Genomic DNA, 26,444 nt, shown 5'->3' on the forward strand with positions numbered 1-26,444 from the left:
AACGAGAATAAAAGCATATTTAGGATACTTAGAATCCACACAATTTACTATTTGATTTAATTGTGGGACGAAGGAAAGAGGAGTCAAAAATTAGCTCCCTAACCCCCAGGTGTAAAACTGGAGCAAATGGGTGAATCTAGGGCCATCTGTATGAAGAACCCACAAGGGTGGGTTCTCAGTTTTACTTCACTCATCAAATAATACACTGGCCTCTCATTATAAAACATTATAATGCAACGCTCAGTATGAATTACCTTTTTTACGAAGAGCAGTTAATAAATATTTTTACTACCAAGATCTGCTTCACCCATTTAAAAAAAAAAATTACTCAATTACAGCCTCTTCTTTAACAAATTTAAAAAACAAAGGAACAAACAAAAAAAGAAAACAAAAACAAAACCCAAACCCAAACCAAACCAACACGGAGGTTAAAATCAAACCACAAACTGACTCGGAATCAAGGACGGTTAGCGATGAACGATCACAGGAAGCAGTCGGAACAAGTAATCAAGATCATGAGCCAGGGCAAGTTATTTAACCCGTCAAGTGACAGTTCCCAATGTAAAATGAAAAGTCAGTGTTAAGGCTCAAAATGCTGCTGTAGTAGAGGAGATAAGCGCAGGGAAAAAAAACAACTGGAGCGGTGGCTGTTTCTAAGTAACGAGAGAGAAAACTGCCCAGGTGTGTTTTAGTTACAAACATGCCGGCACTTCCTAAACATGAGGAAGCCGCCATGGCCCTCTGCAGGGAACGACACAACCGTCGGAAGGCCCTCGCCCCCAGCGCGGCTCTGCCCGGGCACGGCGGGGCAGCTCACCTGGGGGCTGTGGGTCTCACAGTCCATGGCCTGGACGGCAGCCGTGAAGTGCCCGCCGCTGTGCCGGTGCTGGTGCGTCGGGTCTGACCGGGCTCGCCCGCTGTTGCTCGTCCCCGACGATCCACCTGCAGTGTCACACGCAACGCGGAACAGCTTGTGAGGCTGAAGCTAACTTGGCGCAAGTACACATTCTAACACTGCAGCACTGAAACTCAAAGCGCGCCCCCCACAAGAAGCCAGATTAGCCTGGAGGCATATCGGAAAGTGATCCAGTTCTCCAAGTTCTTTCACACCAGCCACTTTGGCTTTGCTTACATCAGGGAAAATTTCAAGCATGTGAACAAAGCAGCTCTATTTAAAAAGCAATTAAAAATTTTGGTTAATGAAGAGTCTTGCCTCCAACTGCCAAGCAGAATTTATTATGCATAATTAAGTAACGGGGCTTTGGGACAGGTGGATTTTTTTCTTTACTAACTACAAAGAACAGATTTAGGCCAAGTAATTCCTCCCTGTCCCATCAACAAGTTTTTAAGATACTTTACAATAACCCCCACTTTGTAAAGGCTTCCAAGCCCAACCGACGGGCAGAAGCACTGACCTGAGCTTGAAGACGTACTGGAGGTGGTGCCCGAAGACTGTGACTGCTCCATCGCGGGGCTGGTGGACACACTGTTACTTGTATTGGTGCCTTCGTCAGCTGTTTTCTTGAAAAAACTGTGCTGCAGGGCATAGTAAGGTTGAATTCGAGTTTTGGGGTCATAATCAAGCATCCTTAAAATGAGGTCTTTGAACTTCAAGTAGTCAGCTACAGTATGACCCGATTCCCCAGCACGACGCCCACCAGGTCCTCCTGTTTCTACTCCGAGAATATTATGAAGTTTACGGGTTCCTGGTGGTTTATACTCCTAAAGAGAAGAAAGATAAAAAGGCTTTCTCTAAATGTGATGGCATATGTAAAATCCTACGTAACTTCAAATACACTTAAGTCTATTATATAGAGGCCCTTTTAAAAAGAATGCTTTATAATTAGATCCTCTGTATTTTCATACATTACTACTGCAAATGCACTGGTAGTTAGAGAAATTCAAAATAATTTTAAAATCAAAAATGACTTTATAAAGATCATGTAGCCCAGGGCTCAGCAAACAATGGCCTGGCCTAGGGGGTGTTCTTGTACAGCCTCAGCCATAAAGGGTTTTTATATTTTTGGAGGTTGTAAAAACAAACAAAACCAAGTAGGATGCAACAGAAGCCCACAAGGCCTACACCTCATACTATCAGGTCCTTTACAGGAAGGAGGTGCACTGACCGCCGCTCCAGCCAACTGGTTCTGAACCTCTCTTCTGCCTGATGCCCCACAACCTTGGGTGCATTCTCTTTCGTAACAGCAGCTCTCCAAAGCTGTGGTAATCGCTCCAAGTAAGCTCCAAGTTAAGACTCACTGGTTTAAACCTACCCACTCATATTTTTTTAAACTTTACTTATTAAAAGTAATCTCTACACCCAATGTGGGGCTTAAACCCAAGATCAAGAGTTGCATGCTCTTCCAACTGAGCCAGCCAGGCGCCCCTTGCTCATATTTAGATAAAGAAATTAAAAGCAAATTATTTAATGCCTCCCTTTAGAATATGCTGAATAATAAATTACCTTAACATGTTGAGATTTTCTGAAAATTCATTTTTTTTTTTAAGATTTTATTTTTTTATTTGACAGAGAGCTAGAGAAAGAGCACAAGTAGGCAGAGCAGCGCAGGCAGAGGGAGAGGGAAAGCAGGCTCCCCTGTTGAGTAAGGAACCCGATGCAGAGCTTGATCCCAGGACCCCGGGATCATGACCTGAGCCGAAGGCAGATGCTTAACCTAATGAGCCACCCAGGCACCCCTGAAAACTCATTTTTAAATAGATGAGATGACAGTATAGGGGCGCCTGGGTGGCTCAGTCGTTAAGCGTCTGCCTTCGGCTCAGGTCATGATCCCAGGGTCCTGGGATCGAGTCCCACATCGGGCGCCCTGCTCGGCGGGAAGCCTGCTTCTCCCTCTCCCCTTCCCCTGCTTGTGTTCACTCTCTCGCTGTGTCTCTATCAAATAAATAAAATCTTTAAAAATAAACAGATGGACAGTATAACCCTTAAAATCCCTATGAATACTGAATTTATTCAGAATAGCATCACTGGATTTTTACTTCCAGTGACAATGTAGAAATCTGCAAGAGGCCATTGCTCTCACTCTAAAAGCAAGAACAAGCCAGGCAGGTAGGCCAGGCCACGAAATCATTCCATTTTAAAAACCCATTAGAGTGCCAAGGACTAAACAAACCAGAATTAACTAAATTCCAGAAAATGAAAAGCCCTTTTTGGGAAAGAAGGGTCGTAAGGTGGGAGAAGAAACAAATGCCAGAGATCCCGGTAAGAATCCAGCCCAGCTCTGAGCCAACCTGTGGCGGTGGGGAAGGCCCCGTGGCTGAGTGAGGGCAGCCAAGACGGTGCCCCCAGGGCACTGCCAGGCTGGGGGCAGAGTGGCAGCATGAACAGAGACTGTGTGAGGCACAAACAGGAGCAGGCCGCTAGCTGGGCAACAATGTAGAGAGAGTGCTCAGGTCTCCACAGATACTGCTTAAAACCTATGAACAGGGACACCTGGGTGGCTCAGATGGTTAGGCGTCTGCCTTCGGCTCGGGTCATGGTCCCGGGGTCCTGGGATCGAGCCCCGCATCGGGCTCCCTGCCCAGCGGGGGGCCTGCTTCTCCCCTTCCCTCTGCTTCTCCCCCTGCTCATATTCTCTCTCTCTCTATCTCTGTATCTTGAATGAATAAATAAAAAAAACTTAAAAAAAAAAAAAAAACCTATGAACACAGTGGAGAACAGAATCTAAGTTGAGCAGACAAATGAAGCAAAGCCCAGCTTCAGCTTAACTACAAAGAAACTGACTCAGGCCCACACTACTGCCTGACAGAACTAGAGGTGGGTCTCTTTCTGGAGGGAAATAAGATTTACTTCCATCTCAAGTGTTCTTAAATACAAAGTCTGGCATACATTTAAAAATTAGACCTAAGAAATTTGAAAAAGATGGGTCCATAATCAAGTGAAAGATTAGTTAGAAGATCCACATAAGTAAATGACCCAGATGCTGAAACAGGCATTATCAATAATTACAACAAATAGGTTAAAGAATTTAGTTCAAAAGGTGGACAACATGTATGACTAGATGGGGGATTTCAGAAGACAAAATGAAAACTATGTAAGAAAATAGAAAAAAAGGGGCGCCTGTGTGGAACAGTCGGTTGAGCATGTGACTGACTTGGTTTTAGCTCAAGTCATGATCTCAGGGTGATGAGACCGAGCCCCATGTTGGGCTCCGCGCTCAGCGTGGAGTCTGCTTAAGATTCTCTCTCCCTCTGCCCCTCTGCCATGCGCTCTCTCAAATAAATAAATCTTAAAAAAAAGAAAAGTGGAAGTGTTAGAACTAAAATATGCAATATCAGAAACAAAGAATTCACTTAATGGTTTTAACATAAGACTGGACTCAGCAGAAGAAAAAAATCAGTGAATCAGAAGACAGAGCAAAGAAATTATCCAAACTAAAACACAAAAGGAACATAGAATGAATAAACTAGTAATGTTGTACACTGTAACATACATCTAAGTGGAGAATTAATAGAAGAAAGAAAGACTGAGCAGAACAAATATTTGAAAAGACAAAGCCTGAGGATATTCAAAAATTGATAAAAGAGATCAACCCACAGACCCAAGAACTCCACAAACTCCAATGAAAACAAATACAAAGAAAACTATACCCAGGGACCTAAAAGCCAACTTATTGAAGAATCGAACATAAAGAGAAAAACATCAAAATCAGCTGGGGGAGAGAGAGAAACATTACATATAGGGAAGGATGCTTAGAAAAACTATTGGCTTCTCTTCAGAAACAACGTAATACAGAAAACAATGTCATTAACATCTTTAAACAATGTCATAATTTTTTTTTTTTTGCTGAAATGTCAACCTAGAATTCTACATCCATGGAAATTTCCATATCTTCCTTAAGAAGGTAAATAAAGATATTTTCAGATAAACAACTGCTGACAGAAATCACCATCAAAAGTTATTCATATAAAATAAAAAAATTAGAGGAAGTTCTGTTCTAAAGGAACATAATACCAGCTGGAAGTCAGAAACTACAGAAAGGAATCAAGAACTGCATAGGTAAATAGAAAAGACTGTCTTATTATCTTTATTCTTTGTGTGTTTTAAAATTTCTTTAAAAGTCATTTTTTATTTAAAGCAGTTGTTTGTTGTGAAGGCTGTAATGTATGCAGAAGTGATTATACGATAAGTGCACAGACAGTGGAGGGTTAGGCAAAAAGCACATGGTTAATTACATGGTTTATCAAGTGATATTAGATGAATGCCAACTGATTACAGTTAAAGATGCATATAACACTAAAAATTACACACAGGGAGGCCTGGGTGGCTCAGTCGGTTAAGCGTCTGCTTTCGGCTCAGGTCATGATCTCGGGGTCCTGGGATCAAGCCCTACATCGGGCTCCTGGCTCAGTAGGGAGTCTGCTTCTCCCTCTGCCTCTCCCCCCACTCATGCTCTCTCTCAAATAAATAAATAAATAAAATATTTAAAAAAAATAAAAAGAATAAAAATTACATACAAAGTAATAGGTCAATAGAGGAGATGAAGTAAAATACCAGAAAGTATTCCATTAACCCAAAAGAAAACAGGAAAGAAGGAATTGGTGGAAAGGAGGTAAGACAAACAGTACAAATAAGGTAACACTTTAAAGCCCAGACTTTAGGGTTTTTAATGAATAATTAAATGGGTTAAAAACTCATCGTGAAAGAAAGAGACTAGCTGACTGGATTAAAAGGCATGACAACTTACGTTGCATACAAGAGTCATACTTCATATATAAAAGTACGGGCAGATTTGAAGTTAAAGGGTAGGAAAAATATAGACTATAAGAATGTGAAGAATAAGAAAGTTGGCACAGATACAGTAATATCAGACAAATCAGACTTAAAAATAAAAACATTACTAAACATAAAGAGGGACATTTCATCATAATGAAAAAGTGAATTTACCACAAAGGCACAACAACACTAAATGGGTACACACCTACTAAGAGAGCTTCAAAACACATAAAACAACTAAAAGGAGATTAAGACAAATCCAAAATTATCACTAAAGATTAACATTCCTCTCTGTCATTGATAAAACAAATAATCCACAGACACACATACACACAAAATAAGGATGCAAAAGATATGGGGAAAAAAAATCAAACAACTCGACCTCTACTGACATTTGTAGACTACAATCGTATAAAATACAATTCCTTGCAAGTGTACACAGAACATTCACCAAGAGAGATTACCTGCTATGTCATTAAAACAAATCTGAATTAATTTTAAAGGAGTGAAATCATGTTTTCTGACCATGAGGCTACTGAATTAGAAATCAGTTAACAGTAAGAGGTCTAGAAAATCCTCAAATATTTTGAAATTATGTAACAACATTCTAAATAATAATGGGTCAATAAAGAAATTACAAGGGAAATGAGAAATGTTTCAAAATCAATGAAAGTTAAAACATATCAAAAGTTGCTCCATGCAGCTAAAGCTGTAATTAGAGGGAAATTTATCTTTAAATGCTGTAAGAAAAAAGTTTTAAATAAATGATCTAAGCTTCCACCTTCAGAAACTAGAAAAAGCAAATTCAACCTAAAGTAAGGAGAGGAAAAGGATTAATAATGAGAAAAGAATCAATGAAATAGAAACAAGATTAAACAACAGTAAAAACAAAACAACTGGTTGTTTGAAAAGATTAGTAAATTTGACAAACCACTAGCAAGAATAATAGGGAAAAAGGGAGAAAACAGAAATGACCAGCATTAGGAACAAAAGGGACACTACCACTACAGAGCCTCTAGAAATTACAAAGGTAATAATGAAATAATATGGGTAATTTTATGCTAACAAACCCAAGAACTTAGATGAGGACAAGTTTCTTGAAATACATGCCTACCAAAATTGACTCAAAATCTGAATAGCCACATATTTATCAAAAAATATGGGCTACAATTAATAACCTTCTAGCAAAGAATATCCCTGGTTCCTGAGAGCTTCATCAATAAACTCTATTAAATATTTACAAAAGAAATAATGCCAATCTTACACAAACTCTTTCAGAAAAATCAAGAAAGAGTACTTCCCAATAGTTTTATGAGACCAGCATAATCCTGAGATCAACACCTAATGAAGGTATTATATAAAATTTTAGACAAATATCCATTTAATGACAAAATTCCTACCAATATAGACTAACAAAATGAACCCAGCAATACATAAGACAATATATCAAGGCCAAGTGTGGTTTATCATAGGTTGAACTTAATATTCTAAAAGTTAATTAATGTGTTTTACCACATATCAGGAAAAAAACCATACGATCATCTCTGTAAGTGCAGAAAGCATGTGACAACATTCAAAACCCACTCATGATTCAGAAAAACAAATGTGCAAAACGTTTCTCTAAAAACACAGGAAACTATCTAAAAACAGGACGCCTGGGTGGCTCAGTCACAGTTAAGCATCTGCCTTCAGCTCAGGACATGACCCCAGGGTCCTGGGATCGAGTCCCACCATGGGACTTGCTTGCTCATCGGGGAGTCTGCTTCTTCCTCTGCCTGTTCTGCCTGCCGCTCCCCCTGCTTGTGCTCTCTCTCTCTGACAAATAAAATCTTTTAAAAATAAATAAATAACCACAGGAAACTACTCCTTCAACCTGATAGAGGGCTACAAGAAATATACAATTAGTACCCTACTTAAAAATGTGCTCACAAAAAAAAAAAAAAATACTGAATAAATGTACACTTTTCCCACAAGACTGGTAACATGGGAAGATGTCTGCTCTCACCATAACTACTCAACATACGGAGGTCCCAGTCGGTATAATAAAAAAAATAAATAAAGGCATACAGATTCAAAGAATAAAACTGTTCATTTGCAGAGGATATGATTAAATAGAAAGTCCTACAGAATCTAAAAACAAACAAAAAACTAGAATAGGTAAATTTAGCAAGGTCTTAGGATATAGAGTTAATATAGAAAACTCAGTTTTAGTACCACATATTTGCAATGAGAAATTAGATGATACTTTAAAAAAGACGCTTAAAAAAATCCAAAAAATTAAAAATTAAAAAAATAAAATGTGCCTGAGACTTCCGCACAGAACAGTACAAAATGCTGCTGAGACAAATTAAAGTCTAAATAAATGGGAGAAACCATGTTCACAGACTGGAAGCCTCATTGCTGTTAAAATGTCCATTCTCGGGCGCCTGGGTGGCTCAGTCGTTAAGCGTCTGCCTTCGGCTCAGGTCATGATCCCAGGATCCTGGGATCGAGTCCCACATCGGGCTCCCTGCTCGGCAGGAAGCCTGCTTCTCCCTCTCCCACTCCCCCTGCTTGTGTTCCTGCTCTCGCTATCTCTCTCTCTGTCAAATAAATAAATAAAATCTTAAAAAAAAAAAAAAAAGTCCATTCTCCTGGGGAACTTCAAATGCAATCCAAATAGAAATTCCAGCAAGATTTCTTGGGGACAAATTTATTAGCTGATTCTAAAATTTATATGTAAATAAAAAGTACCTGAAGAAAAGAAAAAAAAGTTCTTTGAAACAGAAGAAAAGAGCTGGTGGATTTATACTACCTGAATTTGAGACTGACCCACACAGCTACAGTAACTGGCACCGAGGTACTGGTTCAAGGACTGATCAACCAAAGCAACAGAACAGGATGCAAATAAATACAGACCCACAAATAAAAGATAAATTTGTTTTGGACAAAAGCTCCCAGATCAACAGGGAAAGGCCAATTCAACAAATGATGCTGCAATGCTTAGGTAAGCATCTGGGGACGTGAATATCAAATCCTACACCTCATTTCATATTCAAAACTTAATTCAAGATGAACCACAGAACTCTAACCATAAAAACTAGGATCAAAAAATCTTTTAAAAGAAAGCACAGAATACCCTCACGAACTTGAGGACAGCAAAGATTTCTTAGGATACAAAAACTACTACTATTCATAAAAGCCAGTTGACAAATTTGATTTCATTGATACTAAAATTTTCTGCGCATCAAAAGATACCACCAAGAAAAGAAATCGGTAAACCACAGTCTGGGGAAAAAAACACTGACACATAATGTGACAAAGGACTTATATCCATTATATGTAAAAAAAAAAAAAAAAAAAAAACTACAACTCAGTAATAAATGAGTAAAAGACTGGAAAGATGGTCGCAAAAAAAAAAAAAAAATCAATGAATGGTTAATAAGCACATATTATTAGTCATGGAGAAATGCAAATGAAACCTATGTAGACCCGTTAGAATGGCTGATTTCTAAAAGATCAACCATACCAAATGGTGAGGATGTCATGCAACTGGAAACCTCATACACTGTAGAAATGTAAAATGATAAAAATTTGGAGAACTGCATTTTCTCATGAAGGTAAACACACATATACCCTATGACCTGGCAATGCTACCTCTAGGTAGTGATCCCAGAGAAATAAAAATACACATGTACAAAAGATTTATACAAGAATGTTCCCAGTACCCTTATTCATAATAGGTCCAAATCAGAAACAACCCAAACGTCCACTGACAGGTAAATATAGATAAATTACAGTATTCTTATTCAGTATAATACTATGAAGCAATTAAAGGAAATAACATTTGAAATACACAACAAATATGGATGAATTTCCAAAAATAATGTTTGTTAAGTGAAGGAAACAAAATAATAAATACTATAGGATTACATTTATATGAATTTTGCCTATGAATAGGCAAAACTAACCTATGATGATAGTAATCAGAAAGTGGGGTGGGGTGGGATGACAAAAGGGTCACAACAGAACTTTTAGGATGGTGGAAATATTCTGTATCTTGTTTTAGGTAGTGGTTACATTGTTGTATATAAGGTTAAAACAAAATGAACACTCAAGGTATGCATATATTGTTGTACAAAAACTATACTTTAATAAAACAGATCTTAATTCATCCACCTTTCCCACCAAACAAATATACATACAGTAGATATAAGATTTCATTACCAGGAAGCTAAAATGGGCTCTTGAAACATAAGTGAGAAATTAAAAGTAAAAATAAAATCACAGAAAATAAAAGCACAAAGAAACCCAATGATAGCACATGCACTCAATTTATACTTATGGTTAAATTCCCTAGTGCATCCTTTATAATGTAATCATTCAGTTCTGGATTTGATTTTTTTTGTCATTGCAAAATTTATTTCTGTTCAAAGACAAATAGTTATTTTATACTTTAAAAATTAAGTTTAAGTCAGTTGCTAATTGAAGCGAAGGGAAATCTCATAAAACCTATAGTTAGTATGTATTAAATGCAGGTTAAGATACTCACTTTCAATTTTAAAAAGGGAAAAGATTCATCTACTCTTTTCTGAAATGCAACCCCCAATAATTTTTTAAAATAATAATTATAGCTCAATTTGGGAGAAATGATAGGTTATAGCCCATAGTGGCTTATCTGTGGTTTTATAAGACAGAGATATGAATGGACAGGATGAATGTTTTATTTAGAAAAAAAAAAAAAAAAACTGGTAGAAGACGACAAAAACTTCAAAATGGACAAAGTAGTAGCCTGTACTGCAGAGAGATAAAAAACATAAAGGAGGTTTCATATCCTCCATGCTAATTCAAATCAAGTGGTAGGAGCTACTTTGAATGCTGGGGAAACTAAGAAGGATTCCCTGGCTGTGTTTTGGTTCAAGAGGAAAGAGGCCAGGCCTGATAAGCTAGCGATGTGGATAAAGGCAAAAGGACTCAGGAGGCCTGCATAGTATTTTCCACCCCTTTCTTAATTTGGCTGCCAAATATTACATTGCCTGGAACTTTAGAGAATCAGGCAGGATGCGGAAAGTTATAAATCAGCTGTGAAAGATACAATTACAGATATATTTTTAAATATTCTAAAGAAAATCACTCAATGTTATAAAAGTTGAGACTCCACAGCTATGTGAAGGTGAATTAAAGCAAATAACCATCATCTTCAGTTCACTGGAAATGACACCTGGTGGCAGTATCGCTAAAATCAAGGGCAAATAAAAACTGGAGCAAAAATAAAATCTCCTACGTGTTAAAAATGCAAAACTACAATCACAAGGTGTCTGGTATACATATCACATACAATCAGATATTTATATATTACATTCATTTTATACTACACAAAAGCTAGATTACAAAATATGATTATTTTCCAATACATAAAAAGTTAAATCAAGACGCAAAATTGCCATTATTTACTCTGTTAAAATGACATTGTTTAGGGATCTGAAAAAAGTTCTCAGCTAAAAGAAAATTACTAAACCAAACCTAATGATTTGAAAACCTCACTCTGAGGATTTTGGAGATATGACATTCCTGCTATCCATGCCACTGACCTAAGAACCTGCACTGAAATCTATCCAAGGACTCTAGTCAGTTCATATTCTTGTCACAAATTGCCTGAGTCAAAAATCCTTTTCTCCCATCTGAAATTAAAAAAAAAAAAAAAAAAAAGGCGATTTACTGCAATTATGACCTCTATTGCTCACAGCTGCTGTATTGTTAACTGTGACTTCATTATAGACCCACACTGTGAGAAAAAAAGGTCAAACTTACTGATTCTGATCCTACTGCTGAAACGAGGCAGGGTGGTTTGATCGGCTGTCTCACAAAGCAGACTAAGAGTTTTCAAAATGAAGTCTTAACTCTAACCATGAAACAAACACTGGTCCATCAGACAGTTCAGGTCAAACTCTACCCAACTTTTAAAGAAATACGCCTAAATTATTAATGAAATTGTTAACTAAAACACGGATGTCAAGTAAACACAAGATGAGCTATAAAAAGACCACTCCAGTAAAATAAATAACAAAGGCTCAAAAAACAGAAAGTTTCCCTATTTTACCCGTTTTCCATCTTTGGTCTTCTTTAAGTTCCAAGTGCCATCTGGCAACTTCTCAAAGAACTTTCTTGCTTTTGGTGCTTGGTCAAGAATATGAGCAGGTGGAATACTCAGAACTTCCACTATTTTATTCATCTGATCTACCTGTATTTAAAATAAAAATAAAAAAGCCTGTAACTTCTACTGTAGTATATCCTACTTCTGCTCATCCACTCATTCATTCATTCATTCATAAATTATAAATAAACCGAGTATCTTCTGTGTGTTTCACGCACACCCCCAAGCACTGAGCATACAATCATGAACAAAAGAGAGAAAATCCCTGCCGTCCTGCAGTCCCCTCAATCCACACAGGACAGGGCAGATAATTAAATAAACACATAAAATCAAATAACCATCAAAAAAAAAAAAAAAAGCCCCAGAGGCTTAATCATGGACCGAATCAAGTATTCTTTTTTAAGTGCGGATTCATTCACTCAAATACCAAGTGTCTTAACCATATGCTAGAAACCTCACTCAGCAGAACATAGCAATAAACAAAACAGACAAAAATCCCTGCCAAAAAGTTTATATTATAGGGAAAGAGATCACTAATAGACAAATATGTAATTAAATATATTATGCCAATGCCAACTAAGAACTATGGAGAAAATTAAAGGGATGGAGAGTGACAAGGGGCACTGCAACGGGTACTAGGGGATCACGGAGAAGATGTAGGAGGGCGAAGAGCTAAAGCAGTGAGGGAAGGAGCCACGTGCTCCCTGGGGACAGGGCCTTTCAGGCACAGGAAAGAACTAATGCAAAGTTAGTATGTGCCTGTGGCTACTGTTTCCAAGGGACCACAGAGCAAAGCTCTGTGCTGGGACCGAGAGAGTGAGGGGAGGCAAGGTCACAGAGAGAAAGCAGGAGTCAGAGGGAGTAGGAATATTCGAGCCACTCAAAAGACTTGGCTTTTACAATGAATGAAATGGAAGCCACTGAAGTTTCAGGTGATTTACAAGAATATAATTGATTAGTTTATCATATTTAATTATTTTTATCTGATAAATAATTATAATTAATACAATACAATTTAATTTAGCACTGTTTAAGCCCATGAAAAAGATACTACTTTCCAGGGTAATATTACTAATAACAAAACAATACCAAACACACACTATGCCAGTTACTGCCCAGGAATGGCTCACTAGCTTTAGTTCGAGTGAATTAACAAGATAGAGGGGACAGATTTCTGACACAATACTAACAGTTGTTTACCCCAGCATAAGTAAGTCATTAAATTTTGTTGGCCTTTCTTATTTATAAATGCATGGACTGATCAAGATCTGTAATGGTTAACTTTCCTTTAAAAAATGAAAAACCCCATAAGGTTTAAACCAATTCCTCTGACTGCCAGAGAGCATGGCCTCTCCCATGCCCTCCTAGGCACTGCCTCTGACCTCCAAACATCTTCTGAGAATACAGACTGAAAACCCATGAATTAGAATTACACATCGTCTGTAGCTGTAAAATTCTATAATCCTAATTCACCCTCAATTATTCAGATCAAATACCTATCAAGGCTACTGGTCATCACTTCTTAAATTCCAAATCAACTCTCAAAATTTACAGTGATGTTTACATTGTTCTCAGGGTGGCCCTCATGCCTTTCATCATCATTTTCATTACATTATACCTAAAATCTGTAAAATTTAAACCAGAATGCTTAACATTTACTAACTTACTATTCTCCTTAATAGCAAATTAAAAGATCTCACTACCCATCTCAAATCCTAAATTCAAAACTGTCCCAACATTTGAATATTTAAATTAATAGACATCTTTTCTTAAAAACAATTTTCAGATTACACTGTCATTGATTAAAAACAAAAAGAAGTTATGAAAACAAACAGAGTTTTGAAAGCAATCCATCATATACCTCATTGGCTCCACTGAACAGAGGTTCTCCAGTGTGCATTTCAACCAAAATACACCCAAGGGACCACATGTCAATAGCAAGGTCGTAAGGCATTCCCAGTAGCACCTCTGGAGACCGATAAAAGCGACTCTGAATATACTGGTATATCTGAAATATATTTCAATATCATATTAATTCCAACGTAAGTTTTGTTTAATTATGCTCCACAATGAATTAAGTACACTTATCTAATATTAACAGAAAAAATAATTGGCTAACTCCTAAACTTGGGTTCCATTTAGTGATTTCAACCTTCTGCTGCAAATATTATTTAAACGACTAAACATTTCAAGAGAGGGGTTACTCTGTGAAATACAAAACATACAACAATTCAAGTCCTCCCATTTAGTGCAATCCTAACTGGTAATCAAGATACACACCTTAAAACAAATAATTATGTCTTATTAGAAAAAAGACATTATTGAGAACAGTTTTTCCTTATTAATTATTCTTTCCTGCTATGGCTGGCACTTCGTTTACCATTAATTTAAGGACTAAATTGTATTTAAATTCACCTAAAGAATGTATTTCAGCATTAAGTCAAACTCTGTACAATGTAAATGAAAATTCAGGTATCTACATTGTACTAGTCTCACAGATAAATCTGAGAAGCATTGCTACATAAAATTCAACTGGGAGTAGTTTCTGACCAATCACTTCCTTCCCTCCCTGTCCTCTTCCCCCTCAATCTAAAACTTCTTAGAAAATCTTGAAATGGTTAATTTTCAATGAAGTAATCAGAGAATGTCTTAAAAAAAACCATTTCATCTTCACTTAGCCATTGTAAATTTATATCTAGAAATATTGTGAAAACAAAGTTTTATTTAAAAAGAGAAAGAAAACAAAATCCTCCTAACTTCCTCACTTAACACTAACTAGGCGGCCAGCAGCACGGTGCTGCTTTCCCATGAACGCTTTTGTGGCTCCCACCTAAAACTCCAGTCAAATCTCCAAGAATAACCTGATGCCCCCCATAAGCAGGTCAACCCAACATTAATGCCTTGTTAGAGTAAAGAAACTGACCAAAGGGACCAGGAAGAAGTATTACATTCCCAAGTTCTACAAGCCAACAGCACTGGTAAGCCCCAAAGACTCCCTACTACTGAGATTGTCTTATTCCCTAGCTTATGCAAGGAAGTTTGTCAATCATCCATTCGGTTTGGTTAAAGCAGTGGCTGGGTCATCTGAGAGGTTGTGCACCAAAATCCCCCTGAAATACCCCTGCCCTGCCACCTTGTGAGACTGAGCCAGTATATCTAGTGCAGGGCCACGCACTGCGTGTGTATTTTAGAAAGGATCTCTCATTCTAATCTGATACGCTCACACAGTTCAAACCTCACTGAGCTAGAAGGATAGTTGTCTAAGTTTGGCTGGAGAGACATAGTAGTGTTTGATATTAGTACAGAACACATGATTTTGTTTAAGTGGGGGGAAAATTTTTCCAAATCTAAATTTATTCAAATGACTCTCAAGATGGGCATGTATTTTCCATTCACAATATACTTTATCCCACATTAACAACTATGAACAGCTCCTGATTTTCAGAGGCATCTGAAACTGCAAACTTTGCTTCCTACTCCTTCAATTTATTTCAGTGATCTATATAACACCATTACCATGAGTAAGTTGCAGAAAAGAACAAGCCTGATAATCCTGGTTAGCGGACTATAAATCTTCATGATCAAATTAACCAGCCATATTTAAAACACGGAAAAAAGTTGCACAGGACAAGAACTCTCACTAATTTGGAAAAACAAAAGCTAGAAAGACCGTATGAAATAGTATCTGAATGTTACTTGTAGTTTTTCTTTTTTTTCCCCAAGAAATGCAGTTTCAGTACTTGCAAGTAAATAGGAACAGTGTTTGAAATGAGTAAAATATTACCAAGTGATGATTTTAATTCCTTTCAAGAAGAAAGCAACCTATCACTTCTACTTTATATGTGAAACACTGTTAAGAGTAGCTTTCATAACACTAGAAAGAATAGTAGGAAAAATCTGCTTTCTTAAATCAGCTAAACGTAAATCTATATCATTGCTACAGAAAGGTCTGTTTTTAGCAGTCTGAGGAAAACCAGTTTGGACAAGTGTCAGAATTTATATAGGGGAAAAAAGATTTAAACTTATTTATCAAAACAAGTATGTCTAACCAACTGCGTAATTTCTATACTGTATCACCATGTGTAATGTAAAATTACCTGTATGTTTTTAAACCCATCAGTTTTTGGAGAAAACCATTTATCTTGATCTATCTTTAGAGAAGAATTTCACAGCAAGGATTCAATGTTCTAGTATTGGAATATCCCCAAATTCATACTAACACCTCTACTTGCAAAATATAGCTGCAAATCACCTAACACTTAATTAACTCATCTCCTATTCTCTCTGCCTCTTAGGCATACATATAATTTTTAAAAATCTACTTTTAAAAAAACCAATACCTTCTAATTCAGAATCTTATATTTGCATTTTAAGTGCTATGTCCCCAAAACAGGTTTCAACACAATGTGACTAGAGTGGCACATTTTGAGGATAACCATCCTGTAATTACCTCCAAATTGTATACATATTAATAACATTTCAAGTATCTACCAACACTGTTTTACCTAATTCTATTTTAATTCACAAGTCCTGAATATACTTACCCTCTGCCCCAATTGACAAGAACTGCCAAAGTCAACGATCTTGATTGCACTGCGTTTGGGGTTACAAAGAAGGATATTCTCAGGTTTTAGGTCACAGTGAATGATACTAAGTTCTGGAGTCGCAAGGAAAAGCAGTGCAGTGCACATCTGTTGTGCAAACTTTCGTGTTAGGTTCAAAGAGACACCTCGAAAATTGGTGTTCCTCAACAAGTCATAGAGGTTGTACGACAGCATTTCAAAAACTAAACAGAGATGGTTTCGAAACATAAAGTGGCGTTTCAAATGCACTGAAAGAGAAAAAAGTTTCATTTTAAATTATACATACCAATAAAATGAGAATAATGTATGCATGAACTCTCAATCTCCAACATTTCAATGTCAAATGTAGAGTGAAAATCAAGTTAAAATTTGGAGATCGGCATTCTGCAGTGACAGCACATTCTATAATCAGTCGGGAATATCTAAATTGTTCATCTGCTGAATTAAACAGGTGTGGTGTCTGCCAATAAACAATATAATGTAAGAAGTACCACCAAAATGCTTTGCTTAAAAAAAAAAAAAAGGTCTGAAAACACAAGTAGCAAAGTGACAAACAGTACTAAGAATACTTCAGTAATTTCACGCTCACTTCTACAAGAAAGCATTTTTTCTTCCTCAGAGCCCAACCTCACAACTTCACCTAAGCTCCACCCACTGGGATCTCCAGGTTGTGAAAATGCTGTACTTGGCAGCTGTCTCTGGGAAGGCTTTCAGGCTCTGATACATGTCCACATTCCACTGTGCTGAGCCTTAGATCTCACTAGTAATTTTCTGCAACAACTGTCAAAGGAAGACATAGATCTTTTTGTCTTTTAGGCAAATACAACAAATACTTGAAAAGCATGCTTTACAAGATACTAGAGTTCATAATCAAGGCATTTGATTATGTTCATCAAACTGGTACATGTTATATCTTGTGCACAACTGAGGTCTGGGAAAACTTGAAAATAGAGCTCAATCACAAGAAGAAATTATAAGCAGGCTTATGAATGAGAAAAGAGCATAGAAGCCATTACATGCTATCACTGCTGACCCTCTAAAAAGGCTTAATACTCACTAAATTGCTTCAAAGATTGTGCTTTTAGTACTAACACTACGCATCAGATGAGGTCATTCAATAAAGTGCTGCCCTTCACTGTAAAATTGTTATATGTACCAAACTGAACACCTGTAACTCAAATGGAATGACATAAAACCACCATCTGTCAAGGTTACCTTCATCTTGGTCTTTTAGTTTCCTAAAAACAGGTTTCTCTATAGATCTATCTGGAATAACCTGTGTTGGTATTCAAGGTCTGGTCCCTGAGAACGAGGGATACACTGTGTTGTCCTGGACTGCCTCCTGGGGAGCAGTGCACATCAACACTGCTTTTACATCATTCTTGATACACATGATCCAAAGTTAGGATAAATAACGATACAAATACTACATAGCTCTATAGGAGTCCTCAGTACAACTCAACACTTTTATTTTTACAAATAAAAAGAATCCTTAAAAGGTTATTTAAGAATGTGTAATATCGGGGGGCGCCTGGGTGGCTCAGGTGGTTAAGCGACTGCCTTCGGCTCAGGTCATGATCCTGGAGTCCCGGGATCGAGTCCCGCATTGGGCTCCCTGCTCGGCAGGGAGTCTGCTTCTCCCTCTCCCGCTCCCCCCTCTTGTGCTCTCTCTCTCAAATAAAAAAAAAAAAAATCTTAAAAAAAAAAAAAAAGAATGTGTAATATCGGGCGCCTGGGTGGCTCAGATGGTTAAGCGTCTGCCTTCGGCTCAGGTCATGATCCCAGGGTCCTGGGATCGAGTCCCACATCGGGCTCCCGGCTCAGCGGGGAGCCTGCTTCTCCCTCTGACCCTTGCCCCTCTCATGCTGTTTCTCTCTCGCTCTCTAAAAAATAAATAAAATCTTAAAAAAAAAAAAAATGTGTAATAGCTGCTCTTAATCACTGAAGTTCATAGGTTTAATACTAAAAACAGAGCTTCACATGCAATAAAGACACCCCCCAGAGACATGGTCAAGAGTTTTAATTTGATTAAGCAATGATCACAAAAAAGAACGCAAAAAAGTAACTGATGCCAGAATTCCAGTGTAATTATAAAAATTCCTTTAAGAAGCTCTGTGATTAGAAAGTTCTTCGAATGGGGGCGCCTGGCTGGCGCAGTCAGTAAGCATCCAACTCTTGATCTCAGGGTCATGAGTTCAAGCCCACACTGGGCATGGAGCCTATTTCAAAAAAGAAAAGAAGTTCTTCCAGTGGAAGATCAATCCACTTGGTTCCACTTGACCTCCCAATTCATTATTCATTTACTGAGTACCTACAATGTACTGAGCACTAAAGACACCGTCAAAGAAATCTCAAACACAAGTATATTTAACGTATTTTTTAAACTGAACTTTGGGGATAATGGAGGGTCAGAAAGACTCTGTTCTAGACCTAAACTGAATTTTCTTTTAACTAGATCATGACAGGTACCAAGTAATACAGGTGAGTTTTTTTTTTTAAAGTTTCAAAGACTTAAAAAACTCAATAGAATAAATTATATTTATTCTAAAACAAAACTAAGTTATTTATATCATAAAAGAGCAATATGACTTTGAGACATCTTAAATTTAAGTATCAACTCTCCTGGCAGGGCGAGGTCTAAATCTAAAGTTCTTGTTTGCCTTCCAATATAGAACCTCAGTTTCTTGAGACACTGTGCATTCACCCTTAGAACTTAAAAAAATAACTCATCCAAAAAACAACTATCATGATTAGTACAACTAATAATCATTAAAGTCAGTTTATTAAAAATAAAAATGACAGGCATCATTATGTACAACCAAGTGGATAGCACCTATTGAATACTTACTATATATTTGTCATGTTTTCTTTCAATAAGGCAGAATTAAAATGTTACAGTAATGCTATCAACATTTTCTCTACTACTTAAGCAAATATTCAAAATACAATACACAAGAGTGAGGAGGAAGAAGTGGGGAGGTACGTCCACAGATTACTTTGTAAGTCAAGTATCCTTCGAATGTCCATCTTGTGCTTCTATGTCCCTTGAATGGAAAGAGGCTCAAACTTACACTAAGTTATAACTGACACTGAACAGTAAATGCTCAGTGAATATGAAAAGGTTTTAAATACAAATGTTATTACTATGGATATCAGATATCTACAGAGAAGAAACCAAGAAAGAAAAATTAATAGTATAAGCTCATTTTATTGTAATACTGGGGAATGAAGGGTGTTCATAAATGAAATCTAATCTTGGTATCTGAATCTTACATTTTTAAACATCCATTTTTTTTGTTTCCACCGTTTTGGACAAACTAAAGAACCATAATGCCCTACTTACTCATAACAAGTTGTTACATAAAATTTAACCTTATGTTTATCAGGTAAAGCCAACATTTCTGAACAACAGTTGCTATGTATACATGCCTACAGGAACTTCTATAGTTAATTGATCCTAAGGTCTCAATCCTAAAATTGATGGCATCTTACATTTGTACTTGGCAACAATTTCTCAGTGGCACATAAAATAATGGGGTCTTACAATCATTAGCATCACAGATTTGACTGAGAACAGTATTAACGAAGGCATAATTATTTATGTTATGCCCATATATCAACTGATCCTAGACTTCACTAATGTTTTTAAAGATTTTTACTTATTTGAGAAAGAGAGAGAGAGCACAAGGGAGGGGCAGAGTGAGAGGGAAAGGGAGAAACAGACTCCCTACTGAGTAGGAAGCCCATTGCAGGGCTCAATCCCAGGACCCTGAGATCACGACCTGATCTGAAGGCAGATGCTTAACCAACTGAGCCACCCAGGTGCCCCTAGCTTCACTATTTTCATAATTCTTCTATCTCCTTTTCGTTTTCAGGAGAAACACTATAAGACAATGAAACAAACACAGTCTAGTCTAGACTCAGGCAGAAGTAGTTTCAGATGCTAGCTGCAGAGCCATGGGAACTTGGTTATGTTATTCTTTGTATAAACTGTCTATAATATAAGGATTCCACCACTTTCCTACAGGACTGATATGACTATTACAGATGATGGAGAAAAGCACGAGGAATATGATAGCAGTTCATTAAAAAGTGGCTATTACACCTCTTTTCTGCTGTAGTTTTTAAGTCTTAACAGCTTCTAATGCTGCCAAACTGACAGAGCCTGGGGAGGAGCCTGAGATCTTGGCTCACACATTCCAAAACTGGTTCTATAATATGTTAGCTTACTTCTAATTTCTAAGCTATATTAGAAATGGTTAAAGTTACCAAAAAGAGGACCCCTGGATAAAAGTGCATCATTAAAGCAAACAAATGGCACTAGTAAGTTGCAAATTATGACACTATTCTTGTTTGTTTCTAAATCAAACACCACCTGGAAGGCACATTCCCCAAGATCTAGAATATTACTGCCAGATCAAGTAATTTACATAAATCTACGCCCTCCAACAGAAATAAAAAGTTGAATTTTTAACCCAGCACTTTAAGATAAAAATCAACATATTTTCATACATAAATAACCGTTAACTCAAACTTCTGGTCCATATGAGAACACATGGCTTTGTTTTCCTGTTTGTTTACCTATGTAGTATTTCATTTCAGTGTCATGTTTGTTCATGAGCTCAAGAAGTCGCACTTCTATCTGGGCTTGATTTAGAAAAGCCTTCTTGTTCTTTATTATTTTAATGGCAACCCATTCTTGCTCCACACGATCATATGCCTTTACAACCTAAAAGAGAAAAAAGATGAATAATTCTCTGTTTCATTAGTGGCCATAATTTCCTAACATTTTACAATTCACCTTAATTGTATATTCACCTAATTCTCATTTTTCTGACCTCCTTAAGTAGAAGAGGTCCTATTCATTTCCATTCAGTATCATCCATTTATTACTTTACAGTCAATTTTAAGTCAATCTTTTTTTTAAAGATTTTATTTCTTTATTTGAGAGAGAGCATGTGAGCACGACTGGTGGGAGGGGGAGAAGGAGAAGAAACAGACTCCCCGCTGAGCAGGAAGCCCCACACAGGCCGATCCCAGAACCCCAAGATCACAACCTGAGCCACAGGCAGACGCTTGCTTACTCGACTGAGCCACCCAGGCGTCCCAAAGTCAATCTTTTCAATCAAATTTCTTTTGTATCCTTACAGTATTTCTAAATATCCACAATATCACTTTCTTTTAACAAAGCTAGATTAACTCTTTTCCTCCAGAAGTAAGTAATAAATCCTGTCAAGTGCTTTGGCTTTTTACCTTTCTTACTGAATAACCCCACTGTAAGAACAATTCTTCTAACTCTTCTTTTAATGGGAGAAAGAACTTGGTTTAAATCTCAATCATACACATAAAATATTTAAAAGGTTCTAAGTCATTTGAAAAATGTAGATAACTTCCTAACCTTAAATTAGATTTTCATAAATTAAAACACAGGTATTTAAACAAAAGACAAATCTAATACAAATGACCAGGAAAGTTCCATGATAAAAGTTAAAAGCCACAATCAGATGGTCTTGATAGTTACAGAATCAATGCCAAGGGAAGTGGAGTGCTCATGAGCCAATTACCATGTACACCTCTCGTTTTAATTTTACTCATTTAAAAGGAGTTTCATATTATTAACAAAGAGATTTACATAAAACTTAGTAAATCAATGCATAGATAAAACTATCCACAAATCAGAAACAACCCACTATAACTGATTAAAACCTAATTCATATTTATAATCTATGTAGTCTGAACAGGCAATAGCTTTATCCATTTTCTAGCACATTCACAAAGTCTGGAGATGTAGGGAGAACCCAATGTGATTCCGATGTGTAGGCTGAGTCCCACTGGAGGGGAGGAAGAGAATGGAACATCAGTCAAGGTGAGATACACTGTCAAGGACTGTAAATGGTTCAGTTAAAATCAAACTTAGAATGAAAAATGCAATGATTTCTGGTTTCACCCAATTCTAAAAAATACTATCTATTGTCTTTAAAATCAGAGACTACCTATGTAAACATCTGACCAAGTGGTTTTGATATTCTTCTGTTTCACTGACTATATTGACAGCACCAAGAGTTGCAGTTCCATGCCCAGATCCCAATGGTCTCCAGGACAAAGGCCACCAACAGGGGCCCAACTATTTACTGACTTAGCAAATAGTTAACTGGCTAAATGCTAAAGCAATGGTTTTCGACCCTGAATCACATTCAACAGGCAGTTTGAAAAACTACAAACTGCCCAGGATCCAGTCACAGAGATTCTGATTTAAATGGTTTGGAGCCTAGGCACCAGTCCTCTCCCCACAACACACCCCCCCAACCCCCCAAAGCTCCCTGGGAAATTTAAATGTGCAATCAAGACCGACAGCAACCACTGGCTGAAGAAATGAAGGAGCCCCTTATATGACAAGGATCTGGCAGAGATTTAGGGAAAGTCTGACCAAGACAGTATGGAAAACATTACTGGGTGAGTGACAGGTCCGGAACCTGAACACCCCTAAGCTTAAGAGACGCATCAGTTTTACCTGATGAGATGGGGTGTGATGTCCCAAATAGGCCTCTACTTTCAAAGGTCTAATTATGCTCACTTGCTCTTAGGAATTAAAGTATGAGAAAATTAAAGTGAAGAGGAGGAGAAAAACATCACTCTAAACTCAAAGACTAACTATTTAGGGAAAACTAAAAAAAAGGAAAACAAAGTTTAGAGAGTCTGCTGTATGGCCACAGTTTTCATGGTAGATAACACATTAGTTAGAAAAATGTCCTGTTGAAGGCAACTGCCTCAACAGGTGGTGTAATTTTCAAGATGGAGATAGCGATTCCTCTATCTAGGGTGTTGTTCATCGCCTTACTAAAAGCTGAGCCTCAGAAATGCCTCTCCTTAACAGACTGATAGAGAAGAAGCTGCTTCTCACAAAAAAGTAGTATTTCATAAAAAAGGACTCCCAAAATACTGAGAAACCCTGACTCAAAGAAAAAAGAGCTTACAAATCAAGGAAAAGTTCTCTGAGTTATGTACAATTACCGAAATTCCTTGAAATCATGGAAAGGGACAGGTATTTTATGTAGGTGACATGAGGGCCTTGAAGAGCCACACTGGAATTACGGAGGTCTTCTAGCAACCTTGCGCGTATCTCCTTACAGGTTTAATAGCTACAATTTTTCTGGGTCTACACCTGTGACTGCTCATGACCTACTATCTACTTTTTGTCCTAAGCATGATTAGACTGACACATGAAGAATTTTCCCTCACAGGTTGAAAAGAGGCATTTTTTCCTTTATCTCAGGGCAGGAACAGGTAAATAAGAGCATGCAGGTTCCACACACACAAAAAAGGAGATAGTTCAGGAAAAGTCCTTTTGAACCCCATTCTATCCTCATTACTGAAAAGTCAGAAGAAGTGTTTGGACTGCAAGTTAATAATGGACTCACCACACAGAGTGTGCAAGGCAAAGGAGACTACGATCAACAGTAAAGCACACCTCAAACCAAACCAAACCGAGTGACTCGATGAGATAGGACTGACAAGCGGGAGCAGCTGGGGGGTCCACAGCCAGAGAAAAAGTTTCTTTTGATGAGATAGGACTGACAAGCGGGAGCAGCTGGGGGGTCCACAGCCAGAGAAAAAGTTTCTTAAAAGTGCAAGGACGAAGGTGTGATGGCTCTCAGTCTGAGCACAGCTGATACAAGAGACAGACGTATTCAGGGTTTTGTGCTTTGTACTGAGGCTGGATGGGCAGGTGAGGAGGGTAGAGCTGTGCGTGGAGGAGAGGACAGAAATGAAGAGAAACACCAGGTCTCTTGGGAAGCCCCTTCCTCACTCTTCCTGCCAGAAGCTGCTGAATGAGGCTTTCCATCACAAACCACCCCATCACAGTATCAGCCATACTGGTGCTGTGAGAACAGGAAGAGGAAATCCTAAAGACCATCTGTCCACTTCAAGGCCTGGTAGCAGAAGATAAGGTGAGAGGAAAACCCAGGGCACAGCCCCTGGCTTTCCCAGACTCCAAAGAAGTGACAGGGCACCTGCTGTGCCAACGGAACTCTTATCTTTCTGAAGAGGAGTATCAGACAGGAAGGTAATTATTTCTAGCATCCACATCAAAGAATCATCTACAGACTATACAAAAGGGGCAATACTTCCTATTAGTGATTACAATCTACCACTCAGTCATTAGTAAGATAAGCACTAGATAGCTCTAGAGAGTAAATATGGACAAAGAAAGTATAATGGAATTTTTAGACCTGATGTAGTTTTACTAGCTTTAAAGAACTATGATAATCCAAATACTCACATATCCATTGTTTACATGGATTTACAAACACTGAAAGCATACTACTGAGGGAAAGGTGTAACAACATGATTCACTAGGAAGTTCTAATTTAGGAAATTCAGCATTTTCCATTAAATTACCTGTCCAAAGGAACCTTTGCCAATCAAGGAGTCAATTTCGTAACGATCCATCCACTTCTCTCCGTTTTTTACAATATAATCATAGTTATCATCATCATAACCATCATTGTAAACCTTCCGCTCCTTCTTATGACTAGAATCGTCTCCCTGGCCCTGTTGGTGTCTTCGCTTCTTTTTTGCATAGTAAACCTGAAATGAGAGTATACAGTGCTTACTGTATAATTTAAATCTTTGGGGGTTAGCGGGAGGCATATACATATATACACACATATATATCATATATATCAAGAATATATATGAGACAAGTCTGCCATCAGGAGGAAACTGATGAATTTTTACCCTTCATTAACAAATACAAAAAAATGAAATTAAGAATTTTCTACAGTTGCTATCTGAATTACATAACACTGATATATAACCAATGAAAAATGTCTACCCTGAAATTCACTTTTCAATAATACTGTTTGTACATTTTATAAATAGATGTTAAGTGACTAGTCCAAAGTAGCCCATTCAAGAAGACTAACAGGGCCCGATTTACATTTATTTCTTAAACTAGGGTAAAATTTGTATACAATGAGGTGGCATAGCTCTTAAGAGTTAATATGAGGGGTTTGGGGGGAAAAATATATAGAGATGCCGATGTAATCAGCAAACGCCAAACCAAATAAACAGCATTTTCATCCTCCTCATGTCCATATCCTGCATGCCCTCTGCCAGTCCATCCCAATTTTACATTTGCTCTGAAGGCAAAAAGTTTTATTTTTTTTAAGCTTTTATTTATTCATGAGAGACAGAGAGAGAGGCAGAAGCAGAGGGAGAAGCAGACTCCCCGCTGAGCAGGGAGCCTGATGAGGGACTGGCTCCCAGGACCCTGGGATCATGACCTGAGCCGAAGGCAGACGCTTCACCATCTGAGCCACCCAGGCGTCCCAGAAGGCAAAAAGTTTTAAATATGAAAGTTGAGATATAGATGAAGTGAAATTCTACTAAAAGGCCCTCTGAGACACGCCCAGTTTTTAAGCCTCTAACAAAGTGACAATTAGTGAAAACTAGCCACTCCCTCCCTTCCCCCACACTAAAGGCCATTAATCCTGTGGCTGATCACAGTTGAGTTCTTTTCCTTCTATGTGTTTTTCTTACAAAACTGTTTCTAATACCAGTAAAAAATAACAGGTAGACTAGGCAATAGTCCAAGTAACTGGTAACTAACTGAGGAAATTATAAGGTACACTGCATAGAATAACATCAGAACAACGCTTGTTTACAAGGTGGCCAAACAGTTAAAAACAAGCTTCAGCAAAGCTACTGTGAAACTTTTTTCACCAAAGCGTAACAATAGCTTTGTTAACAATTTCCAGATATTAACAAACTGACATGAATAAACTGTTAATAATTTATCAGAGTTTTCAAGTAATCAAAAGCTAGTTTGGCACATCTTCTCTTGCCACACTGCCACAGTAACAGAACGACACTGGCATTAAACAGCGTCAAACTGCAGTAAAATTTACACATACTTAAGAATAAGAACATCCTTTTAGTTAAACGGCTCTAGAGCTGGTAGAGAAGCCTTTAGAAGGACAGGACGCAGGGC

The 26,444-nt window shown here is 37.6% G+C and overlaps 1 protein-coding gene across 12 annotated transcripts in view; it reads right to left on the reverse strand.

The window, feature by feature from the left end:
* Window positions 1–26,444, reverse strand: part of DYRK1A (dual specificity tyrosine phosphorylation regulated kinase 1A) — a 236,629-nt gene that overhangs the window by 6,169 nt on the left and 204,016 nt on the right. For all 12 annotated transcript variants that reach the window (XM_054504094.2, XM_064578924.1, XM_045902458.3 and 9 more), the window contains 7 exons: window positions 24,851–25,039; window positions 21,032–21,179; window positions 16,412–16,698; window positions 13,729–13,875; window positions 11,814–11,954; window positions 1,416–1,722; window positions 818–942 (listed from right to left, as the gene is read on the reverse strand). In XM_054504094.2, the coding sequence (XP_054360069.1) occupies window positions 818–942; window positions 1,416–1,722; window positions 11,814–11,954; window positions 13,729–13,875; window positions 16,412–16,698; window positions 21,032–21,179; window positions 24,851–25,039 (1,344 nt within the window). The remainder of the gene's footprint in view (window positions 1–817; window positions 943–1,415; window positions 1,723–11,813; window positions 11,955–13,728; window positions 13,876–16,411; window positions 16,699–21,031; window positions 21,180–24,850; window positions 25,040–26,444) is intronic.

This window comes from Mirounga angustirostris, unplaced genomic scaffold (genome assembly GCF_029215605.1).
Source record: "Mirounga angustirostris isolate CCGP_5_RB_7025 unplaced genomic scaffold, mMirAng1.0.hap1 SCAF_1, whole genome shotgun sequence".
NCBI lineage: Eukaryota > Metazoa > Chordata > Mammalia > Carnivora > Phocidae > Mirounga > Mirounga angustirostris.